This window comes from Microtus oregoni, unplaced genomic scaffold (assembly GCF_018167655.1).
Source record: "Microtus oregoni isolate MIOR12 unplaced genomic scaffold, Mior012 000038F_ref0000394, whole genome shotgun sequence".
In the NCBI taxonomy this organism is placed as follows: Eukaryota; Metazoa; Chordata; class Mammalia; order Rodentia; family Cricetidae; genus Microtus; species Microtus oregoni.
Window position 1 is genome coordinate 22783429 of NW_024543097.1, and position 23652 is coordinate 22807080.

Genomic DNA, 23652 nt, shown 5'->3' on the forward strand with positions numbered 1-23652 from the left:
CATTCTGGGTGAGTTCTTAAAAGATACATTGATATTTCAAGTGACGTATTGCAATGTAAATATTTTAAAACCAAATAATGTCTGGACTGACTCTTGATCTTCGTGGGTTTAAATTGCTCACAAGTGTTGGAGGTGTTTTGTGTTTGCATTCTTGGAGGCTGAGGTGAAAGGTGATGCTGTGGAGCGGACAGGATTTGAGTGTTGTCAGCTGCTCTTCATACAGGGTTTTCATAGTAGAAACGGTGAGGATGCAAAGGCCCTGCTGCTTGATGTCCGAGAGCCTGCTGTTCTGATGCCCCGATCACCTTTGCTCATGTCCTATCCCTTACTGTGAGCATTTTTCCTTAGGATGAGCGTTGCCTGGAGCTCCTTTGTTTGTGGTTGTTCTTAGGCCTTTGGGTGACATTTCTCCTTCATGTCCTCCACTGTAGAAGAAAAAGCTGACTGCTGATGTGGCTAGTTTCCAGATACGCCTCTCTCCCAACACAGGAAAAGTGAACTGTTCTGGCTCTCCCAAGGGAGGGGAGTAAATTTTCTTGGGCCAGCCAATCTGTTGTTCCCAATTATGTCACATCAATAGGAAGTCACTGTGGGGCTGAGTTTGGGCTATACATGGGTCTCCACAGAGTAACCCAGTATTTTCCAGACTGTTGTGGAAAAACATCCAATGCCCTTTAACATCTCACAGTTTATACATGGGGAGGTGGGTGGGGCATGCTGGAGCAAGCAGGCAAAGTTTCTTTCATTTCAGGGATATTGGTGCTTAGAATCCCAGGATCCACCCTAACCCCCCAATGAGAGGCTGCATTTAGGATCACCTGGGTGTTACATGACAAGGTTCCCACCCTATTTCACCAGTAGAATGCCATTCATAGGGTTGGGGGTACTTCCTTAGAGCCTTCCCAGCACCCCTAGGGTTGTTTGGCATCCTTGATCCTTCTACCACCCAGGCCCACTGCCCAAAGGGGCCAGGTGATTCTTGTGCCTCGCTGTAACTGATCTGCCGAGAGAGAGAGAGAAAGAGAGAGAGAGAGAGAGAGAGAGAGAGAGAGAGAGAGAGAGAGTTGCCCCTCCCCCTTAAAGTCTCATTTCCACCTGAAAGCAGATTCATATTCACGGCCAGACCAGGTTGTATCTAGAGGGAGGCTATAGTAGGGAGTTCTGGAGCCTTCCTGGTTGGGTCTGTAAGAGCACAGTGCTGAGTCTGTGCCATCAGTGTCTGGTAAAGGACCTCAGTGCTCAAGGTGCTGGGTGTGATGGTGTCTCCAGTTCTCAACAGATCTTGGTATGAAGGAGAGTGTTCCTTAAGATTTCTTCAGTGTTTGACTGTTACTTTGTTTCCTGAAATAATGAAGAACACCAGTTTAGTGAAAAAGAACCTTGTGCGCCTTAAACCCCACCCTTAATCTTCTCTGTTCCTCATCTATAACCCAGCCAAGTCCACATACAGACTGCCCGGCATCTGCCCTCTCAGTCTGGTGGATGCATATGGGGATTGAGCAGAAGTACCCTGGCATTGTGGGAAGAGTGTGGAAGGAAGCAAGCAAGAGCTGCCCTGGGAGGTAGTAACACACTCAGGTCAAGCAGCGCTCCTGGTGACTGCATGCTGCAGCTGCCTCTCCTCAGATTTAGTTATGCAGAGCAAGGATGTGACATGTGGCTTCAGGTGGTCATGGAGATCATACCTGAAGGTGGACTCTCATTGTCGGAACATGATGCTCTCAGTAGAATGTTGTAATAAGAGCGGTGGGGCTGCGTCCCCAGCACCCCAGCCGCCTGGCTAGCTTATGCCCGAAATAACAACACACAAACTGTATTCATTTAAACACTGCTTGGCCCATTTCTATCTAGCCTCTTCTAGGCTAATTCTCGCACCTGGACTAGCCCATTTTCTTATAATCTGTGTAGCCCCGGTCTTACCGGGAAGATTCTAGCCTACGTCCATCCTGGGTCGGAGCTTCATCGCGTGTGTCTCAGAGAGCAGAGCTATCACATCTGGAGAGGGGAGCATGGCGTCTCTGCTCCAGAGAGCAGAGCTGTCGAGACTGAGCTCACTTCCTCTTCCTCCCAGCATTCTGTTCTGTTTACTCCACCCACCTATGTTCTAAGCTATGAGGCCAAGCAGTCTGTTTATTACTTAACCAATGAAATCAACAGATTGATATATGACACTCCCACATCAGTAGAACTTTGAGCAAGATCGTAAACAGCGATGCAGCTTGTGACTACCTTAAACTGGGGGGAAGCTTGGCTGTGAGTGGGTGTAAAAGGATCTTCTAAACTTGCGCTTATACACTTGGGTCTGTCAGTAACATCCTGTGCTTTCCCATCACAGCACCGATTCTCTGTCTGGAGTGACGGCCTCCGGACACCGCTGGGCCTGTCTGTGCCCCCACACGTGCGGGTGTGGGCATCCGTTTCCGAGCAGGGTACAGCCGCACGTGAGGTGTTTGGGCAAACAGCCTGGCTTGCTCCAACCCTGTCACTACCGTTACCCACGCACCCACAGAACTGCACGAGGCAGCCTGGCCCCAGGGGTACCTGCTTGGGGTTTCCTGAGGCTTGTGCTCTCACAGCGCTCTTTAAAGCAGATGTCCTGGTGAACTTTGTAGACTTTCTTATACCTGTTGTCACAAGGAAACTCTGTGAAACCAGACGCCGGGAGAGGCGTCTAACTGTTTCATCTAGGCTGGACAGAGGCAGAGCCCACTATTTTCTTAATACAGTGTTACTGGGGGTGTACGTAAAGTCTAGCGTGCATAAAGATGTATTCATTTCAGGGTACCGTTTCACAAATGCTGACAAACCCAAGGTGGTGAAAGGACTCACTGAAATTTCAGTGACAGGACATTGCTGGGACAGGCCACTTGTCCTGAGGCTTTGGGACGGTCTGACTCAGTGTGCTAGTTAGTGTTTTGTTTATTTGTTTGCTTGCTTGCTTGTTTTGTTGGTCAGCTTGGCACAAGATAGGGTCATATGGGAAGAGAGAACTTTAATTGAGGAAATGCCTCTGTCAGATTGGCCTATAGTCTGACAAGTGTGTAGGAACCTTTTCTTGACTAATGGTTGATGTGGGCGGGTCCAGACTGGTGTGGCTAGTTTAACCCTTGGGCAGGTGGTCCTGATGGTATAAGATAGCTTGTCCAGTGAGGTGTGGGGAGCAAGTCAGTAAGCAGGACTCCTTGTGCTCTCTGCTTTAGTCCCTGACTCTATGTTTCTGTCGTGGTTACGTTCCTGCCCTTCGTAAAGACTGAGATAAACACTCTCCTCCCCAAGTTGTTTTTGGTTGTTCTTTGTCACAATAGTAGAAAGCAAATCAGGAAACCCACTCTTCTGTTCTATGAATGTTTCAAGAACACAGTCATGAAGTCTGGCCCTGGAAGCCTCAAAGGCAGGCAGTATGGACCAGGAGGCCTGATGAAGCCTGCCCATCCCATTTTCTAATTAGCTATGCCAGCAAGCCTGTTTAGCTCCCAAGTCTCCGTTTCACGTGTAGCGGGATATACTCATAGATCTTCTCAGCATTCCATGGGAATGGGACTGTGCTTGGGCCTGTTAGAGTTTCTATGTCTGAGCCATTGAAAAGAAAACCAGGGAGCTGGCAGAGAAGCTCCTGCCTGCACTAGTTGGGAGGCCCGTTTGGAGGACTTCTGGCTGCCAGGGAACAGAGGACCTGGAGTTGACCTTCAGCTTCAGCTACCAGAGAACTGGAGGGGAGAGGGGGCATAGCTGAGAAAAAATCGCATGCCCTGAGAAGAGGGGAACGTGAGAAGGCAGGCTGGAGCATTTGCTGGGAGTAGGCAGTGGTCAGTGTTGAGGAGGCAGGCTCGAGTTGGAGAGGCAGAGGCAGCTAGAACTTGGGGGTGCTCTGGAGTAGAGGGATCCATGGGGGCAGTCTGGAAATCTGCCATGAGAGGTGAGCTGTGCACACACAGGCCTGGAGTCCTGAGCAGCAAGGCCAGACCTGAGCCAAGAGTGCTAAGATCTTTTTTGACTCCAGGAAGATAGTGCCACAGAAGAGGGTGAAATTAGCCCTAGATAAAGTTTCTAAAGCCATCCTAAATCCTCAAAAGGACCAAACTGTAATTGAAGCCTGCCTTGCAGAAAACAAAACAACAAAAATCTCTTTCTTGAAAAGAATTCAAATAAATTCACCACCCAGTAATATGAAACTTATAATGTTCAACATCTGATAAATTATACATTCAAAAAAATCATAAGAACCAAAAATCAAATGAGAGGAAACTCTGAAGTATTTGCTACCTGTTTGTCCCACATGTTCAATAAGCTCAAGAAAAATATCAGCAAAATGAAGAGAGAAGTGGCTGACAATGATAAACACAGTGTCTGTGTTGGGGCTCAGTAGCACAGTACTTGCTGGGCAGCCTTGGGTTTAATCTTAAGACTGAAAAAAAACAGTGACCCCCCCCCAAAAAAAATCTAATCCAACAACCATCAACAAGTATCTGAAGTTGCAGTTGAATTGTTGAATTGGATTGACAACAAACTAGATGATGCAAAAGAGAAGGTGTGTGGCATTGAACACATAGCAATGCAAACTACCCTACAGGAAGCATAGATATACACACATATACACCATTCACAACACTAAGACAATGGAAAGATCTACAGTGACCCGAGGGACAATATTAGTTAAATATATTCATAATCGAGCTCTAGGAGAGAAGAGAAATGGAGGAACAAAGAAGATAAGAACAATGGCTCAGATTTGACAAAAGCTAAAGCCCCAGAAATACAATATTAACAAATTCCAGAGAAGGAACCCTTTAATTCCAGCACTCCAGAGGCAGAGGCAAGTATATCTCTGTGAGTTTGAGGCCAGCCTGGTCTACATTAGCTAATTCCAGGACAGGCAGGACTACAAAGAGAAACTCTACCTCAAAATAAGTAAATAAATAAATACTCAGGGAATAAAAATAAACACTATCAAAACCAAAACACATGATCAAGCTGGCCAGAAACAGCAATAAAGAGAAAATTTAAAAGGCGCCACAGGGATGGAGAAGACATGGGTGGTGACAGGGCTAAATTTGTCAACTCGGTTGCACCTAGAAGCACACGAGGTAGTGAAGAGCATCCTTGGTTGTGTCTGGGGGTGTTTGTTTGAAGAGAAGGCTGCCGTGATGTGGATGGTACCATCCCACAGACTGTACAAGTGGATAAAGGAGAAAGCCAGGGAACCATGCCAGGAGCTCTTCCACTTCACCTTGACCTCCACCATCATGGAATGAAACCTCTATAACCGCGAGCCAAAATAAATCCTCCTTTTTCATTGTGTGTGCCAAGTATGTTGTCATAAAGATATACTTCTAACCTGGAGCGCTGAAACAAGAATCAGAGCTGTCAACTAATCATCCTATACTTAGTAAATATGCCCAAAGTGAGGCTTAGACAAAAGTCTTTCAGACCAGCGAGAGCAGAGAACCATCACCTATGAGTCTGTGTCCTCAGACATGTTCCAGTAAGTTTTCCAGAGAAGGAAAATTATACCAGATGGAATCTTAAGTTACACAAAGGAAGTCTCCTGCTGTAGATGGGAGTAAGTCTCCTGTAACTGCAGTTGTATGCAAGTAACTCAAGGTAAGTGGAGACAAACTGAAGCTGTGCATTGAAAATCCTAGAGTGACTACGGGACAGAATGAAACAATTCTAATCGGTGACCAAGCCAGAGAAGAGGAAAAAGCAATAAGGTTCAGATGGAAAAAAAAATATAAATCGATACATAGATTTAAACCCAGCCACACCACCCATTATGATAATTGTAAAGTGATTTAAACTCTAGTAAGACCAATCAGAAAAAAATATAAGCAAGACTCATCTCTGTTAGCTAAGGGGAGTCTCTTCAAAGATACATATAGGTTACAAGAACAGGACAGAAAGTTTGCTGAATGAAGGATTCTCCTCACATGACGGGGGCATCTAACAGAGGCAGGCTCTGGTGTGACCAGAAGAGCTGGAAGCTGGAGGGCTGGTAGGTGCAGACATCAGATTGCCATTGTGGGTCCAGGGTCAGTGGTGGTCAAGGCTGCTTCCCCAAACCCATACAGATTAGGACCTTTGACCTCTTCCCTTTCTGTCTAAGCCTGGCTTTGCTTCAAGCTTGGGGACACTTTCTGCCTTTTCCTTCTGTTCTTTCACCTGCTTCCTCCTCCTCCTCCTCCTCCTCCTCCTCCTCCTCCTCCTCCTCCTCCTCCTCCTCCGAGCATCCAGAGGGGCTTGAACAGCGTGGTCACACATCACCGTCTGCACAGAGCCCTTTAGGATCTCTGCAGTTCATGGGGAACAAATGCCACAGTCCGTCTGAGGGTCTCCAAGATCCCAGGAACCCCCCCGTCTTCTGCTCCCAAATTATTCTCTGCTCTGTTGGCCTCTGTTCCTCAGACATATTGGGCACCTTGCAACACATGTACCTGGTGTCTGGAACATTATTTTCTCTCTGATAGCTCCACCTCCTCCATGTCTGTTCAGTGTCCCTCTCCCATGAAGCCTACTCCTGTTCCCTTTATTCCTTGTTCTCCTTGTCTTACGCTTTTCTCTCTCTCCCTTCCTGGGCACTCTCTGATTTCTCCTATACTGTGAAGAGATGTGCCTTTGCTATGGCTGTCCTCATCTAGAGCACAGGATCTGGCTCCCTGAGTGCCTGGAACAGCCCAGCACAGCAGGCCCTCAGACACCTGACCCAGAGTCATGAGTGCTATAGCAGGTAGGGTCTCAAGAGATGAGACAAGTAGTCCTTCCTCCTGGTCCAGGTGGAGAAACCGCGGCAGGAGTGATTTGCTCACTGCCACATCACGCTGGGGTAGCAGTAGAGCTGGGACTGGGGCTCTCATGTGCTGATTGATGTTCGGGCTTTAAGGGAAGGAGGAGAGTCAGGTCCTGGGACTGTGTGAGGGCTTCCATGCATGGGACTCAGCCTGTGTTCTCTTTAGTCAGTTCTTGGGCTTCATGGGCTGGACAGACAGTTCAGACAGAAATGGCCCAAGCCAGTGCCTGCAGTGTCTGTCCCTCGGGGGGGGGGGGGGAGGAGGGGATAAAGTCACAGCACCAGGGCACAAGGGCAGAGGCGGAGCTGACTTACACGTGATGGCAGACATCTCCTTCCCAGACAGGAAACGACTTTGTCTCTGAGAACAGCCGTGTGCAGGGGCGAGGCACTTTTTCACAGGCTGTGTGGCACAGAGGAGAAAGAAAGGCCAGCCTTGAGGAGGAGGCTCTGTTTCTGTCTCTCAAGAGAGACCTTTGCCTGGAAAGAGCCCTGCAGCCTGTGTGAGCCTGGGGATCTGTCAGCTACTTTCTGGACTTGGGGCCTTGCCTCAGGGCGCTCAGTTTCAGCAGGTTGGTTTTCCTTAAGGTTCTTGTGGCCTCGGAATTATTTTATGTCTTTGTGGGAGCTTCCAACACTTTTGGTTCTCAGTCCAAATATGTTCCCTCTCATCATCAGTCCAGTGCCTGAAATGTTTCCTTGCAATCACCACCCATTCCTGACTTCCTAGGCTCTCTCCTGGGCAGTGCCTTGAGTAGCCCCATGCACCTTGTGGTTGGTTCATGGTCCATCCCTCAGGTCCCACATCCACCATCCTTCCTACCTGGGCTCTTTTGGCTCCTGCCTTGTAGTCTCTCAGATTGGAAGCCCTTAAGTATAGCCAGTTTGTATGCTCAGCCTCCCAGGGCCAAGTCCCAGGTCACTGTGTCAGCTGCCCTGAGGCCAGTAGCCAGCTCTGACTCACCAAGCTCACAGTGTCTGCCTTTGAACCCAGGTCTGCAGTCACAGCTGTGGGCATTGGCACCTGGCACACAGGTGCCTCCATTCTGACAGGCATCTTCTGAACAGCTACCAAGGGCACCTGGGAACAGGAAGGCAGTGTCAGCTTCAGGGCCTGGGGAGGCCTGCTGGTCCTGCAGGCTGCATCTCCTGGTAATCTGGCCCAGTACACAAGAACAGCTGTCATCAGCGTTCTTGGTTTCAAGTTGTCCCATCTTTGTCTAACAAGAACCCTTTCAGGTGAGTGAGCACAGTTCCGCCAACTCTTATGTCTGACACAGTGGATGCTGGGCTTAGTCTATATCTTGCCTGGGTCTGAAAATTGCCTTTTTCCTGCATTCGTGGAAACATGTGTGGAGCTGACACTCAGCCTGAGCTGTCCTGCCTAAGGCCTTTCCGGTGAACAAAACAGGATATTAGGCTTTAAAGAATGAAGCAAACCAGGTATGGTGGCACACGCTTGTAATCCCTCTTGGGAAACCGAGGCAGGAGGATCACAAGTTAGAGGCCAGCCTGGGCTGCGTAGAGAAACCCCATGATTATCCAGTGAGTCTGTTTTATTCACTCCCAAAGCAGCAGGGTATCTTCAATACAGAAACAAATCCAGACGGTGGTGGCTCACACCTTTAGTCCCAGTACTAGGGAGTCATACACTTTTAATCCCAGCACTAGAGGGAATATAAATGGGAGGAGTGAGAGTTTCTGTCTGCTTAGTCTGCAGTCACCCAGCCTTGGCAGAGGTGAGACTTCTCTAGTGGCTTGGCTGCTTTGCTTGTCTGGTTTTCAGGTTGAACCTCAATATCTGCCTCTGGGTTTTTATTGTTCATGTTACAAACCATCCTCCCAGTGTGCACAGGGCACACACAGGGTACACACTGGAGCTGGTACAGGTGCCCCTGGGCTGGGGAGAATATTGAGTTCAGGGATCAGTGGCCCTGTGGTTGCAAATGTACCCTCTGGTACTGTAAGTGCCCTTACTAGGGACAGGTGTCCTTGGAGGGCAGAGTTTTCGCGTGAGGTGACCTTGAGGGTCACACTCCCACAGGTATTCAGGTCTTCTTTGGAGCTGGGTGAACACAATCTAGACCCTGATGTGACTCAGAGGAGAAAAGAGTTCTGGGTCCTAGGCGATGGTGAGATGGCTCAGAGGTTAAGAGCACTGGCTGTTCTTCCAAAGGTCCTGAGTTCAATTCCCAGCAACCACATGGTGGCTCACAACCATCTGTATTGAGATCTGGTGCCCTCTTCTGTCCCACAGGGATAAATGCAGGCAGAATACTGTAATAAATAAATAAATAAATAAATCTTTAAAAAAAAAAAGGATTCATCCATAAAACTCTCATCCATAATCCCTAGAGGGATCAGAGGGAGGACAGAGCAAGAGTCTGACGATTGAAGGAGCAGGCATCTGTTTGTGCTGCCGACTGCTAGCCCAGAGGTCCGGAAACACACGCTATGCTGTGTGGGGAGAGCAAGCTGATCAGATGGTACAGGCTGAGTAGCCCTACAGGTTGCCAGATTTGGGAGGGCATCCCTCAAGGCAGGACTTGCTCAGTGGGTACTCTTCACTGATTTGCCTGACTCAGTACCTCCTCTCTGAAGTGAGGCTGGGTGCATCCCCAGGGCAGGTGAGGGGCGAGGTGTGGGTGGCTACTGGGAAGAGGCAGGATGGACTCGTCTTTCCTGGGTTGGCCCTGTTCTCCTGTCCCCCTCACTCATGACGCAGGGGACTGTTTTCCAGATGGGGTGCCCAGCTGCCCCTTGGGCAGAACCTGTGCCTCCTAACTTCCCACTGTGGTGTTCTCACTGTGGTAGCTATGAAGAATAGCCAGCTCCCGTCCCCTCCAAACATGTGACTTACTTTCTGGGTCCTTGCTGCTGTTCCTGGATAGCTGGAGGGCCAGGCGGACCTGCTCAGGGGCCTCCTCTGTGTTCTTGAGCGGCACCGGAGTGGTGGGTTCTAGGAGAAGCTAAGGGTGACCACATGGCCCTTGCTTCATGCCTAGGCCCATCCCTGCCAGCTCACCCATTGATGCTACACACTGGCAAAGAGCACTGTGGTCCCAGCCCTGTCTCCCACTGCCCCTCTGAGAGACATGCTTTCTACTTTCCAGAGCTGCCTCCTAAGGGGGCTCCTTGTCATGTGGCTGGCTGAGGTGTAGGGCTCTCTCGCTTTCCCAGGCTCAGGTTCTCCCTGCTTCCTGGGTGGGTAGGTATATTTTCTTCTTTTTCAGCATTTTCAGCAGCCTGGACTCTTGGCCCCAGCTGCAAATCACCTCTACAGAAATTAATCTGCCCGTAGGCATTGCTGTTGCCCCGTGTCTGCAAGTCTGATGACCTCTGCCTTGGTACTCCACATCTCAGCCTGCCCGCCAGCAGGCTCCCCTCTCTCACAAACTTGGCTTGGTGTTGTCCTTTTGTCATGGTCCCCCTGCTCCCCACTGCCCCTCCCTCCCTCCCTACTCATGCCCTCTGCTCCCCACCCTCAAACATTCTCAGTCACCAAGGAGCTGGGGAATCCCATGAGGTTCAGTGGCTGGCCTCTCACAGGCGACTGACTCCTGGAGTGCCCTTAACTTGGTCAGCCTTCCCACTGTGGATGGCAGGCTCCTTTCCTGCTACCCTAGAAGTCTAAAACCTTACACACGGTCAGGATCGTGATTGCTGGTGGAGCACTCACAGGCTAGTGCAATCTAGTTTTAAGGGCCTCAACATATTTTACGCCACGGGCAAGGGCAGTGAGGCCACTAGGGTTGATTACCAAGTTGGTGCCAGGAAGTTTGCAATACTCACGTGATCTCACAATGACTGATTTGCTGGGTAAGCCACCAAACCTGGCACTCACTCTTGCTCTTCCGTCTACAAGCTCTGAGAACCTGCAGACAGGGTAGAAGGGTCAAGGGTTGAGCACAGCCTAGGAACCCAGGGCCGGGGCTAGCATGTGTACCTGGGCGGCTGAGTTGGTGTTTCAGGGGCACTGTGGTCATTGAGCAGGCGCAGCTCTGGAAGGCGCACAGGGGCCGGTCTGTTTCTGAGCATCCGTAGATGGTGTCCTCCCTGGTGCCAACGTCTGTCAGTGCCATCCCTGGAGGCTGCAGAAAAGGAAGGAGAAGAAGCCACCAACTAGATCGCCTGGTGTCCCTGTCTCTGCTGCAGGAAAGTGGCAGCTCACACCCGGCTCTGCTTAGGCAAGGGCAGAGAGGGGTACAGGTTGCCCAAGAAGTGATGTGGGAGTCTTCTGTTTTGTGTTGATTTCATTGGTTAAATAAAGAAACTGCCTTGGCCCTTTAATAGGACAGAAAATTAGGTAGGCGGAGTAGACAGACAGAATGCTGGGAGAAAGAAGCTGAGTCAGGCAGTCGCCATGATTCTCCGCTCCGAGATGGATGCCCATTAGACTCGTCCCGGTAAGCCACACTCAAGTGGCAATACGGATATTAGAAATGGGTTAGATCAATATGTAAGAGTTAGCCAATAAGAGGTTATAACTAATTGGCCAGGCAGTGTTTAAAAGAATACAGTTTCCGTGTAATTATTTCGGGTAATGCTAGCCAGGTGGCAGGACGCAGCCCGCTGCCGCTCCAATCACAACAAAGAAGCCTGTATCATCTGCTATATCCTTTTTAAGCAGAGGCCATGCATTTGTGCTGCAACAGACACGCTGGCCTAGAAGGCCAGCTCCCTGACACGCCCTGGCAGAGCCTTCATCTGCTAAGCAGATTGGATTGACTCACAGCCTTGTGAGTCAGCAGTTTTCCTGATGGGCAGCTTCAGGCCTTGTCACCCTAGAGTGTCTTTCTGCCTCCTCCTTTATCTGCCCCATCCTGGCTCTGACCTGTTGTAATGACAGGCTCACAGTGAGACCCCACCTGGCTTTCTACCTGGCAGGTTTGCCTGGAGCCCAGCTAGTAGAATGGCAGGGTTGGGACTGAGAATTAGCATCGCAGATAAGCACTGTATCAGTGGCTGTAGTGTTCACAGAGTAACCTCCTGGGCTGGGAAGAGGAAGGAGGAGGGGCCTAGGAAGACTTCCATTGCCCTGCTCTTAGGTTCGGCTGCCTGTCCTCTCACTGTGCTCAGCCCCGCTGAAGCTTTTCACGCACCTTGTGTGAGGTTTGAGAATGTAATAAAGGGCACGAGGGACACTTATGGGTTCCCGCAGGGCGCCCTGTCACCCTTGGGACCTGAAAGTCCCACCTCAGCTTTTCGCTTTTGCGCTTCTCTGTCCAAATGTCCCTTCCTATCCTCCCAAAGCCACCTGAGGTCTCTGGCCCCTCTTGTGCTCATGTTCAGTGACTCCTTTTGGGTCAGGCCTGGTCCTCTTCCTTGTTGCCTGCTTGGTGGCTCTTTCAGGATGAGGTCCTGCATTTGCTGCCAAGGCTGCCTGGATTGGATTGGTGAAGGCTTGACAAACATGTATTTCCAGATTGCTAACCTTGTCAATTGTCCTTTCTTACCCATGGGTAAAAAGTCACCATTCTTGTGCCTGTGCCTCTATTCCCAGGAATGGCCCATGCCAGTTGTCTATTCTGCCTCCTCTGGGCAAGGACACCACACCCCAAGAACATCAGGCAGCAGCTGTGGGTCTGACCGGCTCCCAGCCCCCTCCTGTCAGAGCACTCACAGGTGATGATGTAGAGGTGGGCAGGCTCGCTGTGCAGCTGGCCCTGCTCCGTGCTCTGCACAGCCGTAACTGAGAGCTGGTACCGCCGACCTGGCAGCAGGTCCCGCACCGTGTAGGACACCAGCTTCCCGTTGGGGATGTAGCGGCTCTTGGTGCTCTGACTGGTGGTCACATTGATGACATAAGCCTCCAGTGAGATACCTGGAGCGGGGGCGTCCCATACCATGTGGGCAGAGGTGTCTGTGACTCGAGAGGCAGTCAGGTTCGCTGGAGGCAAAGGCCCTGAACGAGGAATGGACAGAGGGAGAAGGCAAGAGTCAGGTCAAAGGGCATCTGGCAAAAACATCACCTAAGATCTGAGAGGGATCAGGAGCTGCATCTGAAACCAGCCTTGGTTACTGGTGACACTGTCACCCTGGGAGAACATGGGGAACTTGTAAGCAGAGGGCTTCTGCCTTGGGGAAGAAATCTCGGGGAGGTCAAGGGCTGGGCTTATAGTATAAGGACACTTTGGAAAGGATAAAATGTCAGGAGGGTGACAAGTGTGACAGAGGACTGCAGGGAGAAACTGTGCCTGTCTACTTACGGGTCCACACATTCAGTGGTGCTGAGGCCAGGCTCTCAGTGGGGTGTTCGGCTCCCCCAGGCCCACTGAGGGTGGTTAGCCGCACAGTGTATCTTCTTCCTGGCAGCAGGTCCCTGACAGAAGGGGGCAAGGAAGAGAGGGACATATAGGGGTCTGTGGCTAGTTCTGTGTGACCAGGAATGGGGTATTTTGCTGCTAGTGGCTGAGGGCACCTCCATGAGGGGCAGATCAGCGGTCAGCCCTTGAACTGTACTGGTCCAGGGTTGGGAGGTTTCCCCACTACCTAGTGAAATGAGAGAAGCATCTGGACATAGCCACAGTGTGGTCAGAGGACAAATGTTCAGATGGGAAGTCCACAAATGGGACAACCCAAGAAAGTCTGTGTGGATCCATGTAATGGCCATGGTCTGGCTTTTAGAGCAACCTTCAGAATGCTGGCAGGGCAGAAAGAAACCTCACTCTAAGTGATAGGGGTCTCTGTTTGCTGCTTCTGACCACAGAGGACACGGGGGTCACAGTTGTTGCCCCCCTCCACTGTTGCTAGACCCATCGCACCCAGTGATGTAACATCCAGAGAATTCAAAAGCCAGTGCCCCTCTGCCAACTTCAATTTTCTTTTCTTCCTATTTGGGGAGCCAGGCATTAAGGAGCAGGGTATTCCAACACCAGCTGCATATCCAGAGGAGATGGGGAAAGTGACCATGCAAGCCAAGGGACAAAACACTTAAAACCAAAACAAAATGGAAGAGGAGAATCAGTCCTGGAGTTCTGCATCTCCTGGTTCAAATGCGCAGTTTTAGTAAAAACAAAATCACGATAGAAGAATGGCACATTCAAAGAGAAGAGAAGCGGTCAGGAACTGCCTAAGAAGACATGATGCAGATCTACTGACAGAGACCCAAGCAGCTACATCGGAGGTAAGGCCAAGATGGAAGGGGAGATGTGCCGCAAGACGGGAGCACAGTCTATAACAAGTGGACTGAAGAGACAGGCGGTCTGCAGAGAGATGAAGAAAAGAACCCAGGAGGCCATGAACAAAGACAGCCTGTCCTCAGCACAGCTGGACAGGTTTGCAAGAAGGAACAAGAAGCTTAGGAAAGAGGTCTTGAGAGGGCTGGGAAGGTGGCTCAGTGGGTAAGAGCACTTGTTCTTGCAGAGGGTCTGGGTTCCATCCCCAGCACCCACATGGTGGCTCACAACCATCCACAACTTCAGTTTTAGGAGTCCTCTCTGGTACAAGGTGCACAGACGCTTGTGAGAGCAAAACACTTATCCACATAAAATTAAAAAAGGTAAATCTAAAAAAAAATAAAAAGATTGTTTGGACAATTCTGTGAAGGACACGCCTACAAACCTAGAACAAACCTGGATTTTAGGGCATTCTTATACTTTCTGGGGTACTTGCAATGCTGTCAGAGTACTACTGTTTGTAGTGGCTTGGGGCTACACGAGGTAGGACAGTACACACACACGCACATGCACATGTCCCCAGTGAGGCTGGCTCACTCAGGCCCCAGCCCCACTCAGGTGAAGGATGGTAAGTGTATGGATACACAAACAACACCTTGAGCCCTGTGTTCCTGAGGCAACTTCTCTTACCCAAATGTGAGTCGGTCCACACTCCTGTCCACCTCAGTGGACTGGGCCACTGAGGCCTCAGGGTAGAGGATGGACACTCGAACCCTGCTGACAGTAGCATGCTGGATCCTGTGGAGAGCCCACTGCACTGAGATGGCATTGGCTGAAATGTTGGTGACCTCAAAGTCTTCCACAGGGCGGGGTCCTGGAGGGCCACAGGATGCTCAGTTGATGCCACATCTCCTGCTCCTCATTGCCCAGCCCAGTGCCTGCTCCTTTCTACCTGATCTCTGATCTACCCAATAGGAAGGGCAGCCCTCACACAGAAGATGTCCACTAAACCATAGGTAGGGACAGGTTCCTCCCCTGGGCAGCGGTGGCCAGGACACCAGGAACTCACGGGTGCGGGTGAGCAGCGCTGCGGGCCTGCTGATGTCATTTTTGTTGTTGGTGTTTCGTTTGACGGAGAAAACAGAGATATTGTAGGCACGGCCGGCTGCTAGTGCTCGCAGCTGGTGAGAGGAGCGGCTCCGGTCCACGAAGTCTGTGCGCCGGGAGGATCCGTCCGAGGAGGCGTAGGTGACCGCGTAGCCGTCCAGCACCTGTCTGGCCATGGTGCCCTCAGGTGGGCTCCAGGAGATGGAGACCCCACTCTCCTCCACCCTCTCTACCCTGAGAGCTGTTGGTGGGAGGAGCTCTTCAGAGTTGTCACCAAACACAAAGAAGGTGCAGGGGTTAGACTTTAAGCTTGAAAGAGCAGCTCCCCAGTCAAGTCACCTAGATTGGTTCTGGGGCTTGGTCACCCAGCCCATTGCTGGCAGGGAGACTTCTCATTTGGGCTGCCATGACCCTTGGAAGTCTGTGTTTCCACATGTGTGGCTGTTGGTACCACCTCCCTGCTCTCAAGAAGGGGACCTAGGTCAGCATCTGTCTGCCCATCTTTCCCACTTGCCCCCTGGCCTACCTTCTGGCCCCCTTGCTCCTCCATCCTCCTTCCCGGAGCTCCTGGCCCTCACCTTTGGTGCAGTCCTTGCCTGTGTAGCCCACTTTGCAGGTACAGCTGTGGGACCCGTTGCTGGCCAAGCAGTAGCCGCGGCCCCCACAGGGGCTAGAGAAGCAGGGGTCACTCACTGGGGGGGGGGGGAATAGCAGTGAGAAGGGGAATTGTTTTTTCTTTTCTTTTTTTTTTTTTTTGTACCTAGGCCTTTTATTGCATAGGTGACGTAAGCCGGGGAGGAGTGGGGTGGTGTCATGGCATCTGCTGTCTCTCTGTGCCTTGTATAGCTAAGTGCTACCTGCCAGGCATTGCATAGCCTAAACAGTCTTGGCTCTAAGTCGGTGCTCCCATCCAGGAGGGGCTCTGTTTCAGGCTGAGATAGAGACCATTCTAGAATGGACTAGAATGCTGTCCAGTAGTACTCTGGTGCTGGGAGCAATGGTGAGCAGGGATAAGCTGCTACCAGTACCAGTGCCAGGAAAGGCCTGGCTGAGGGACCTACCATGTGCTAATAGGGGAGAGAGTTCTCCCCAGAAATGACAGTGAGTGTGGGTCCCTGGGGCTGTAAGCTCGGCCTCTCCAGGGACAGCAGAGCCAGTTAGGGTGGATGTGGAGCTATGGACTGAGCCTGTCATCCTGGAAGTGGAAGTGGAGGAAGGTGAAGGCAGCAAACAGGGCCACCAAGGAGATCAGAGGGCTAGGGAAGGGCCCCCAGTGGGCAGAGAGGCCTGAGATCCTACCTGTCTCGCAGTGGTAGCCAAAGAAGCCCTCTGGACACACGCACAGGTAGGCCCCACCACCGTCCTCACACCGGCCTCCGTGCTGGCAGGGGCTGGAGGCACAGGCGTCCACCTCTGGAGAACACCCAAAGGGTTGGCCCGAGCTGCAGGGAGGGACTCTGGGGGAGGGAGGAGAGTACAGCGGGAAGAAGGGATAGGGGGGAGGCAAGGAGCAGTGGCCAGGAGAGGGGTATGGTGCACCTGTGGGTAGGAGGGGCTCTCGGGGATCCCTCCCACCACCCAGTTTCCTTCCTCCCTCCAGGTCACCACAGCCTTGGGGGGTTTCTTTCCCTGGGTGGCTTGTCCAGCAAGAGGATGGCTCCTGACTTCCCTCCGATCTCCTAGCAGCCCTGGTTCTGTGGGACCCACCTGAAAGAACCCTACCTGTTTCGCAGTGGACTCCAGTGAAACCTTCAGGGCACTGGCAGATAAAAGCTCCTGGGAGGTCCCTGCAGGAGCCTCCATTTCTACAGGGCTGTGCTTGGCACTCGTCTGTCTCTGCATAGACAGGGGATGGTACTGGCTCATGCTGGAGCTCCCTGCATGTCCCCCAGGATTCTAATTGCTCCCTGACGATCAGCAAGGCCCTGAGGTCTCAGTCCCAGGGGTCCCAACTCTGGACCACAGCCTTTCTTCTGTCACTAACACTTGTTCCTTCTTGGTTGGTATATTGCCTGTCTCTAATGAAGCATCCCTAACATCCTTGTGGCTGCTTCTGTCCTCCATGCTTGAATGCGCTCTAGCATACAACTGGGAACAGCTCCCAGGCTTTGCCCTTCCAGAAGCCAGCGTCTCTGTTTTGGGGCTTAGCGCCCCACTCAGGCACGAGGGATGCAGGTCTCATCCTGTCATATACTGGTCAGGCCTCTGCTCTCTCCAACATGTCCATCTCCTCTGCTCCACCCCCAGGCCTGAGTCTGATTCCTAGGCCAAGGATTTTCAGATGAGCTCTCAGTCCCCAGGGCAGGAGGGGACAGAGACGTTTTAAAATCTATCCTGACCATAAGAATGATCTTCCAGAGCCAGAGGGGATGGGATGGTTACTTAGGCAGAGCTCTGTCCAAGGGAAGGAGTGGTGGAACGAGGCAGCCATGCTGGGGAACCCCAGTGTCTTGAGCAGACCTCTTACCTAGCTCACAGTGGACTCCTTCATACCCTGGGCTGCAGAGGCACTGGTAAGCAGCGGTGAGGTCCTGGCAGGAGCCTCCATGCAGGCATGGCTGAGACCGGCACTCATCTATTTCTAAGGAGAGATCCCAAGAACAAAGCAAGGCAGCCATTATTACTCTAGATGCAAATGGTTAGAAAGTAGCATCGAGGCCCGGGACAAGTTTACAGTACCCCTTGATGCTTAGGCCAAATCAGGGTCATCTGTAGAGGTCTCATGCCCGGCTCTTAGCTACACAATGACTGGGGTTGCTTCTGAACCACTCAAGAGTCTCCCAGAAAACCTGCTGGACCCACAGCCTCCCAAGCTTGGCAGGAAATGCCTTATGTCTGACCTTGCTATTTCTGTCTGTAGCAGACACACGTGAAACTAGCATGTTTCGGGGACAGTTTGTAGCTTTAAAACAACACCTGCTGCTTTTAAATCGGAAGTTGTGCTCCTGAATTTGAATGTTCGATCTGAGAAAAGTCTAATGTCACACTTGAGAAGTAAATAAATGGTGGGGGCCGCAGAGACACTTCAGCGCTTAAGGGCACCTATTGCTCTCACAGAGGACCCAGGTTCGGTTCCAGCACCCGCATGGTGGCTCTGTAACTCCAGTTCCAGAGGATCCAGTGTCCTCTCTTTGCCTCCTCGGGTACACGCATGGCGTACACACATAAATGCAGGCAAAACACTAACACACGTAAGGTAAAGAAATCTAAACATCATTTTAAGAAAGAAATCAATGGTGGTGACTAGCAGTGCTGGGACCAGAAGCCAGAGTGATACTTCCCATCGGCTTACAGGTCCCTCCCTGCTGTACGACACCCAATGTTTGTCATTTCTTGGTCTCTTTAAAATTATGTTTTAAACTTACTTTTGGAGACAGGATTTCACTATGTAGCTGTGGTCAGCCTGTAACTCTTTTTGTGAACTAGTCTGGGCTTGAACTCATAGATCCTCCTGCCTCTGTCTCTGGAGTATTGAGATTAAAGGCGTGTGCCACCATTCCCAGGCCTCAAATCAGTTCCTAAACTTTTTTGAATTACCTGAACAAGACATGGCTTTGATTTTGTTGCTTCTGAACTTTGACAGAGTGCCATGATTGGCGTTCTTTCCCACTTAACCTTTCATTAGTGGGAGACCTCCATATTGTGTGGGTCCCTGTGGTTCACTGCTGCCTCTGCTGTTAATGCTCCAAAGTTGATTGTATCATACTTCTTATTGACGAACACTTGAGTTGGCGCTAGAGATTTTTTTTTTCTCTTTCTGGTAACTACAAAGGCTGCTGCTGTAAAAGTTCTCCAAATAACCTGGTGTAGATAGGTGAGTTTCTCAGGTTTACTATGTTAGGACATAGGCTGTATTGGTAGTCAGCTCAACAAGCAAATTGCCAAATCATTTCCAAGCGTTTCTGGCAACTTTCTAGTCCCTCTAGTGACGGATAAGACAATTTGTTGTCCATGTTCTCACCAACAGGCTTCCGGACTTCTCAGATGTGGCCAGCAAAATGCATCTAGCAGCTTGATTGGCAGTTACATTTCCCTGATTACTGCAAAGTAAAATGCTCATTTCCATGTCCGTTGGCCTCCTACAGCTCTTCTTCAAGTAGTCTTGAAGTTGGTCCTCTGTCTGTCTCTGTCTTGAGACCTCTCTGACCTATCTATAGTCATACATACACATCCTCTCGCTTTCTGTTACTTTCTTCAAAGCTTTAACTTCCTAATTTTTACATACCCCAATTTGTCCATTTCTTTCTTTCGCATGTTTTTTTTGTGGTCCAAGGAATCTTTCTGCCTTCAAGCAAAAAAGATGTGAACCAATATTTCCCACACAAAAGTGATATGTAAGTCTCTGTCCCTCCCCCAGTCAACCACTGTTATTAATGACTGGAAACAAATGCTGTAATCATCAGATGCATACCACGTTATTCTAGCTGTCTGGAACATTTTCCCCATCTGCTTTCTCTGCACCTTTTAGCCTTAGCTTTCACGTAATTCTTCTTACACACGCAGAGGCTGTGGCTCCGAAGCTGCTGCGCACAGCACCATTCTACAGCATTCTCCAAATGTTCCCGGTGAGACTATGGGAACTGGACTGTCCTACAGCCTGCCTCATTTCCTGTAATCTCATTCACCTGTGGGCTGTGTCAGCAGCTTCTCTGGTAGCATGTGCTTAGGGTTTTCTGTGCACACAGCTGACCCCTCCTTTCCTTGCTGATGGCTAAGCCTTCTATGGCAGCGTCTCACCTTAGCAGGACCTCTTGGACAATGTGGGAAAGCCATGGCGGGGTGGCCTTTCCCTGTGGTGGGCATCCTTCCACCATTAATCTTTGTTGGCTGTAGAGTTTTCATGGATGCTCTTAATCTGACTGAGGAAAAAAATGCCTTTCTGTTTTTAGTTGGTGAGGAGTTTGTTTTATCATAGCTAAGGTCTGCGGGGAGATTGTCCTGGAGCAAATGAGAATCACATGGTTTCTCCTGTTTCCTAATATTGTGAATGTGGATCAACTTTCAGATGCTGTGCCAGCCTTTGCTCCTGAGATAATCCGATTTGCCGAGAGAGACATTAGTCTTTTTTGTGATACTAGGTTTGATTTAGTAATATTTCATTAAAGTTTTTTGTCTTTATCCTCAGGAATATTAGTCTATTATCTCAAATTTTATAATGCCTATGTAGTTTGGAATTAAGGCAATACTATTCTCAACAAATAGTCTGTCATTTAGAAATTATTTTTTCACAATTTATAATTCACTTAAATTATTTTCTCTCTGATTTGCAGTTTGTATAATTTTGTTATGCTGTGATTGTTTTTCCTACTGTGTCTATTCTGTTGGAAATCCAGTTTAAACCAGCCTATCCCAGTAATTATCATAATGTTGCATTTTCAGTTTAGAGTCTCTATTTTGTCATTTAAATTTCTTTTTTATCTCGTTCAGCTGGATCCTTCCTTTCTTTCTTTCTTTCTTTCTTTCTTTCTTTCTTCTTTCCTTCCTTTTTTTTGTTTTGTTTTTTTTTTTTTCAAGACAGGGTTTCTCTGCGCAATAGTCCTGGCTGTCCTGGAACTTGCTTGGGAGACCAGGCTGGCCTTGAACTCACTGAGATCCACCTGCCTCTGCCTTCTGAGTGCTGGGATTAAGGGCATGCACTACCATCCAGCTGTTTCTTTCTTTCTTTCTTTCTTTCTTTCTTTCTTTCTTTGTTTTAATAGTGTAATAGTGGCATTTTAAAGTCCTTGCTTGTGAGTTCCAATATCTGGGGCATTTGTAGACCTGTTTTAATAATTTCTTTCCTAGATTATCTGTTGTGATTTCTTGTTCCTCCAGCATAGGGTAAACACAGTACAGACCTAAGTAGGGCATTTCTTCCCTGGGCTGGAAAGCTGTTCTCTGCCCTGCAGCCTGCAGGCTGATCTGCCTGCCTCTAATGTTACTGGGTCATTCACTGTTGCTGGAGGCGTCTGGGGGTTAGTTTAAATTCTTGAGGGCTGGAGCAGGCCTCTCCTGATGGGTTTCAGGTCTCAGGCTTGTGGGAGAATGGGGTGGCTGTCTTCAGACCTGTGCGGGTTTCACAGGCATGTGGCAGGCTGTGTGAAGACTTGCTCTGGGACTTCGGCATCTCTGCCATCGCCGCACTGGGCCGGCCCTACGGGATTTGCCCTGCTTTGTGGCTCATCTCCCCTTCCCTATCACCCCTACTCAGGGTGGTTCCCTGTCCTGAGAGAAAAGTGCCAGCAGCCTCTCTGACATAGGAAAGGACGCTTGACATTCTGGACCGTCAGTTCTGAGAGGTTCACAGGCATGAGTCTACAGGTCTCATGGTGTTTACCTCCAGTTCAGCCAGGGTGATTGTCTGTCCTCACCCAAGTGCCCCTGAAAAGAACGTTCTCTCTCCCCTCTGACACTGTTGTTGAGAAGTCTGATGCTGAGGTGATTCCTTCACCATGCTGTCCCCCCTGGCTAGTCAAGGTTTTACTGTTACCCCCATGATATTCTGACATCTCTGGCTTGGTGCTGCTGCTCCCCTCCAGGCTCTACACTTTCTTTGGTACATAACCTGCTCCTCTTTTTTTTCTGGGGAAGTTCTCCTGACTGTCTTTCAACTTACTGACTTATTCTTCATCAATATTTACTAATAAATTACGCTGGTTATTTTAACTATTGTGGTTTAAAATCTCATCTTTCTACTTGATTTCTACTGATCCCTTTGTACATGGCCAACGCCATATGACCTTTTGCCTACTGTCACTATATACGGTGCAATATAAAATGTGTACAGTGGACGAGTATCCTTTTATGCTGTGTAGCCATCTTCTCTATTTCTGTCTCCACTGATAGCTGCCCCATGGACCCATGGACCCATCATGGCTTTTGGAGGCTGTGCTTCTCAGGATCTCTTTTCCTTGCTGGAACCCTCTTCTCTCCAGGGCTCCATACCTGGCAACATGTTCGGGGGGGGGGGGGGAGTAGAACTGAGAGAGGCACCATGCAACTTGGGAGGGCAGGATAGATGCCTGAGGCCAGATCGGCCTCTTCAGAACTCTTTATCTTTGTGGGGCTACACAGTGGGTGGGCTTCTCCAGGCATTTGGGAAATGGTAATTGTCGTAAGTGCTGTCCCAGTGTAGGTGTCGTGAGAACTGCCTTATAATCACACGGTTCCTGATGGCAGATGCCATGCCCTTGCAGCCATGGTAAGAGCTTCACAGGATGACCCTGGAGAGGATGCTGCTTGGAATAGCATTCCCTCAGTGCATAGGTGAGGGCTAGGATTTTGCTTAAATGCAGCTTGATTCTATAATTCTGGGTGGGGCCCTGAACTGAGATCTGCTTTCTTCGGACCCTGCGCTTGGATTAACTCTTGACCTCAGCTACTTTGTCTGCAGTTGTGGGTCTGCAGCTGCTGTTCACTCTGTTCACGGTCTCTCCGAGGACAGGGATGCTCTAAATAGGACTAGCGCAGAACAAAGCTGATAGCAATCACCTGTGTCTCCACAGGATGTACAGCCTCCATTTACAGAGGAGGTGGGGGAGGGGCTTGCGTGCAGGCTCTATATAACTGCATATGGCTGTGAGGGAAAGGTGTTGGCCCTGCCCACCCATCCCTGAGGGCCCACAGAATCACCAATGCACTGGGGAGGCTGACTCCAGACACCTTGTGGCTGGCAGACACGCATGTGGCTGAGAGCAGTCAGGCTGAAGCCACGGTCACATGTGTACAGGGCCACTGAGCCCATGTGAGTCCCATTGAAGCGCATAGTCGCATGCTTCACCTCCTCAGGGCGACCACAGTCCACCTCTGCAAGAGAACATCAGCATTCCCTGAGCGTCAGCATGTCCACTTAGTCCAGTCTCTATTCTATCCATGTGACCAGGGAGGCCTGATGTCTACATCACCTGCTCAAGGGGACAGGGCTTGGTTTCTGGGGGCTGACACCTCTGAAACTGATTCTCCCTTTCCCACAGTAGTTTGAATGAGAATAGCCCCCATAGGCTTATAATTAAACACTGGGTCCCCAGTTGGTGGAACTGTTTGGGAAGGATTAGGAGGTGTGGTGTTGATAGAGTTTGTATCACTGGAGCCAGGCTCTGAGGTTTCAAAAGCCAATGCTATTCCCAGTTAGTTTTCTCTTTCTGCCTCATGCTTGTGTATCAGTAAGCTCTCAGCTACTGCCCCAGCACCATGTCTGCCTGCTGCCATGCTCCCTACCGTGATGGTCATGGACTCACCCTAAGAACTGTAAACTCCCAATAAACCTGTCTGTAAGCTGCCTTGGTCATGGTGCTAGGTCACAGCAGCAGCAAAGTAACCAGGACACCCTCCCTACCCTGCCCAGCTCTTAGGGGATCTGCAAAAGATGCCACGCTCCCAGCCCACCCACCTGGCTCTCACCTGCCTGACACCGGTGTCCTGTATACCCTGGCTGGCAGTGGCAGAAGAAATCTGCTCCTAGATCCTCACAGGTACCCCCATTCATGCATGGGCTCCGGAAGCAGGGGGAGGGGGCTGCAAGAACACAGAAGACCCTTTTCACCATGTTTCTCTCGAGGTCCTCGGCGTTGTACGGAGGCATGCATTGAATAGAGGCATCCCGCGTCCTGTACTCAGCTCACCGCCTACCCCTCCCAGCCCAGTTCTGCCCCTTGATCCAGTTTT

The 23652-nt window shown here is 50.3% G+C and overlaps 1 protein-coding gene across 1 annotated transcript in view; it reads right to left on the reverse strand.

Annotated features, from left to right (window-relative positions):
• Nucleotides 1-1032: 1032 nt before the first annotated feature.
• Nucleotides 1033-23652, reverse strand: part of LOC121433465 (sushi, nidogen and EGF-like domain-containing protein 1) — a 57370-nt gene continuing 34750 nt past the window's right edge. Inside the window, exons 15-31 of the mRNA XM_041631892.1 lie at nt 23389-23502; nt 22621-22794; nt 17477-17590; nt 16732-16845; nt 16309-16422; nt 15588-15701; nt 14972-15268; nt 14593-14776; nt 12994-13106; nt 12408-12689; nt 10731-10875; nt 10577-10659; nt 9645-9743; nt 7749-7865; nt 7100-7187; nt 2542-2624; nt 1033-1341 (exon numbers count right to left, since the gene is read on the reverse strand). Of these exons, the coding sequence (XP_041487826.1) occupies nt 1316-1341; nt 2542-2624; nt 7100-7187; nt 7749-7865; nt 9645-9743; nt 10577-10659; nt 10731-10875; nt 12408-12689; nt 12994-13106; nt 14593-14776; nt 14972-15268; nt 15588-15701; nt 16309-16422; nt 16732-16845; nt 17477-17590; nt 22621-22794; nt 23389-23502 (2261 nt within the window). The 3' untranslated portion in view covers nt 1033-1315. The remainder of the gene's footprint in view (nt 1342-2541; nt 2625-7099; nt 7188-7748; nt 7866-9644; nt 9744-10576; nt 10660-10730; nt 10876-12407; nt 12690-12993; nt 13107-14592; nt 14777-14971; nt 15269-15587; nt 15702-16308; nt 16423-16731; nt 16846-17476; nt 17591-22620; nt 22795-23388; nt 23503-23652) is intronic.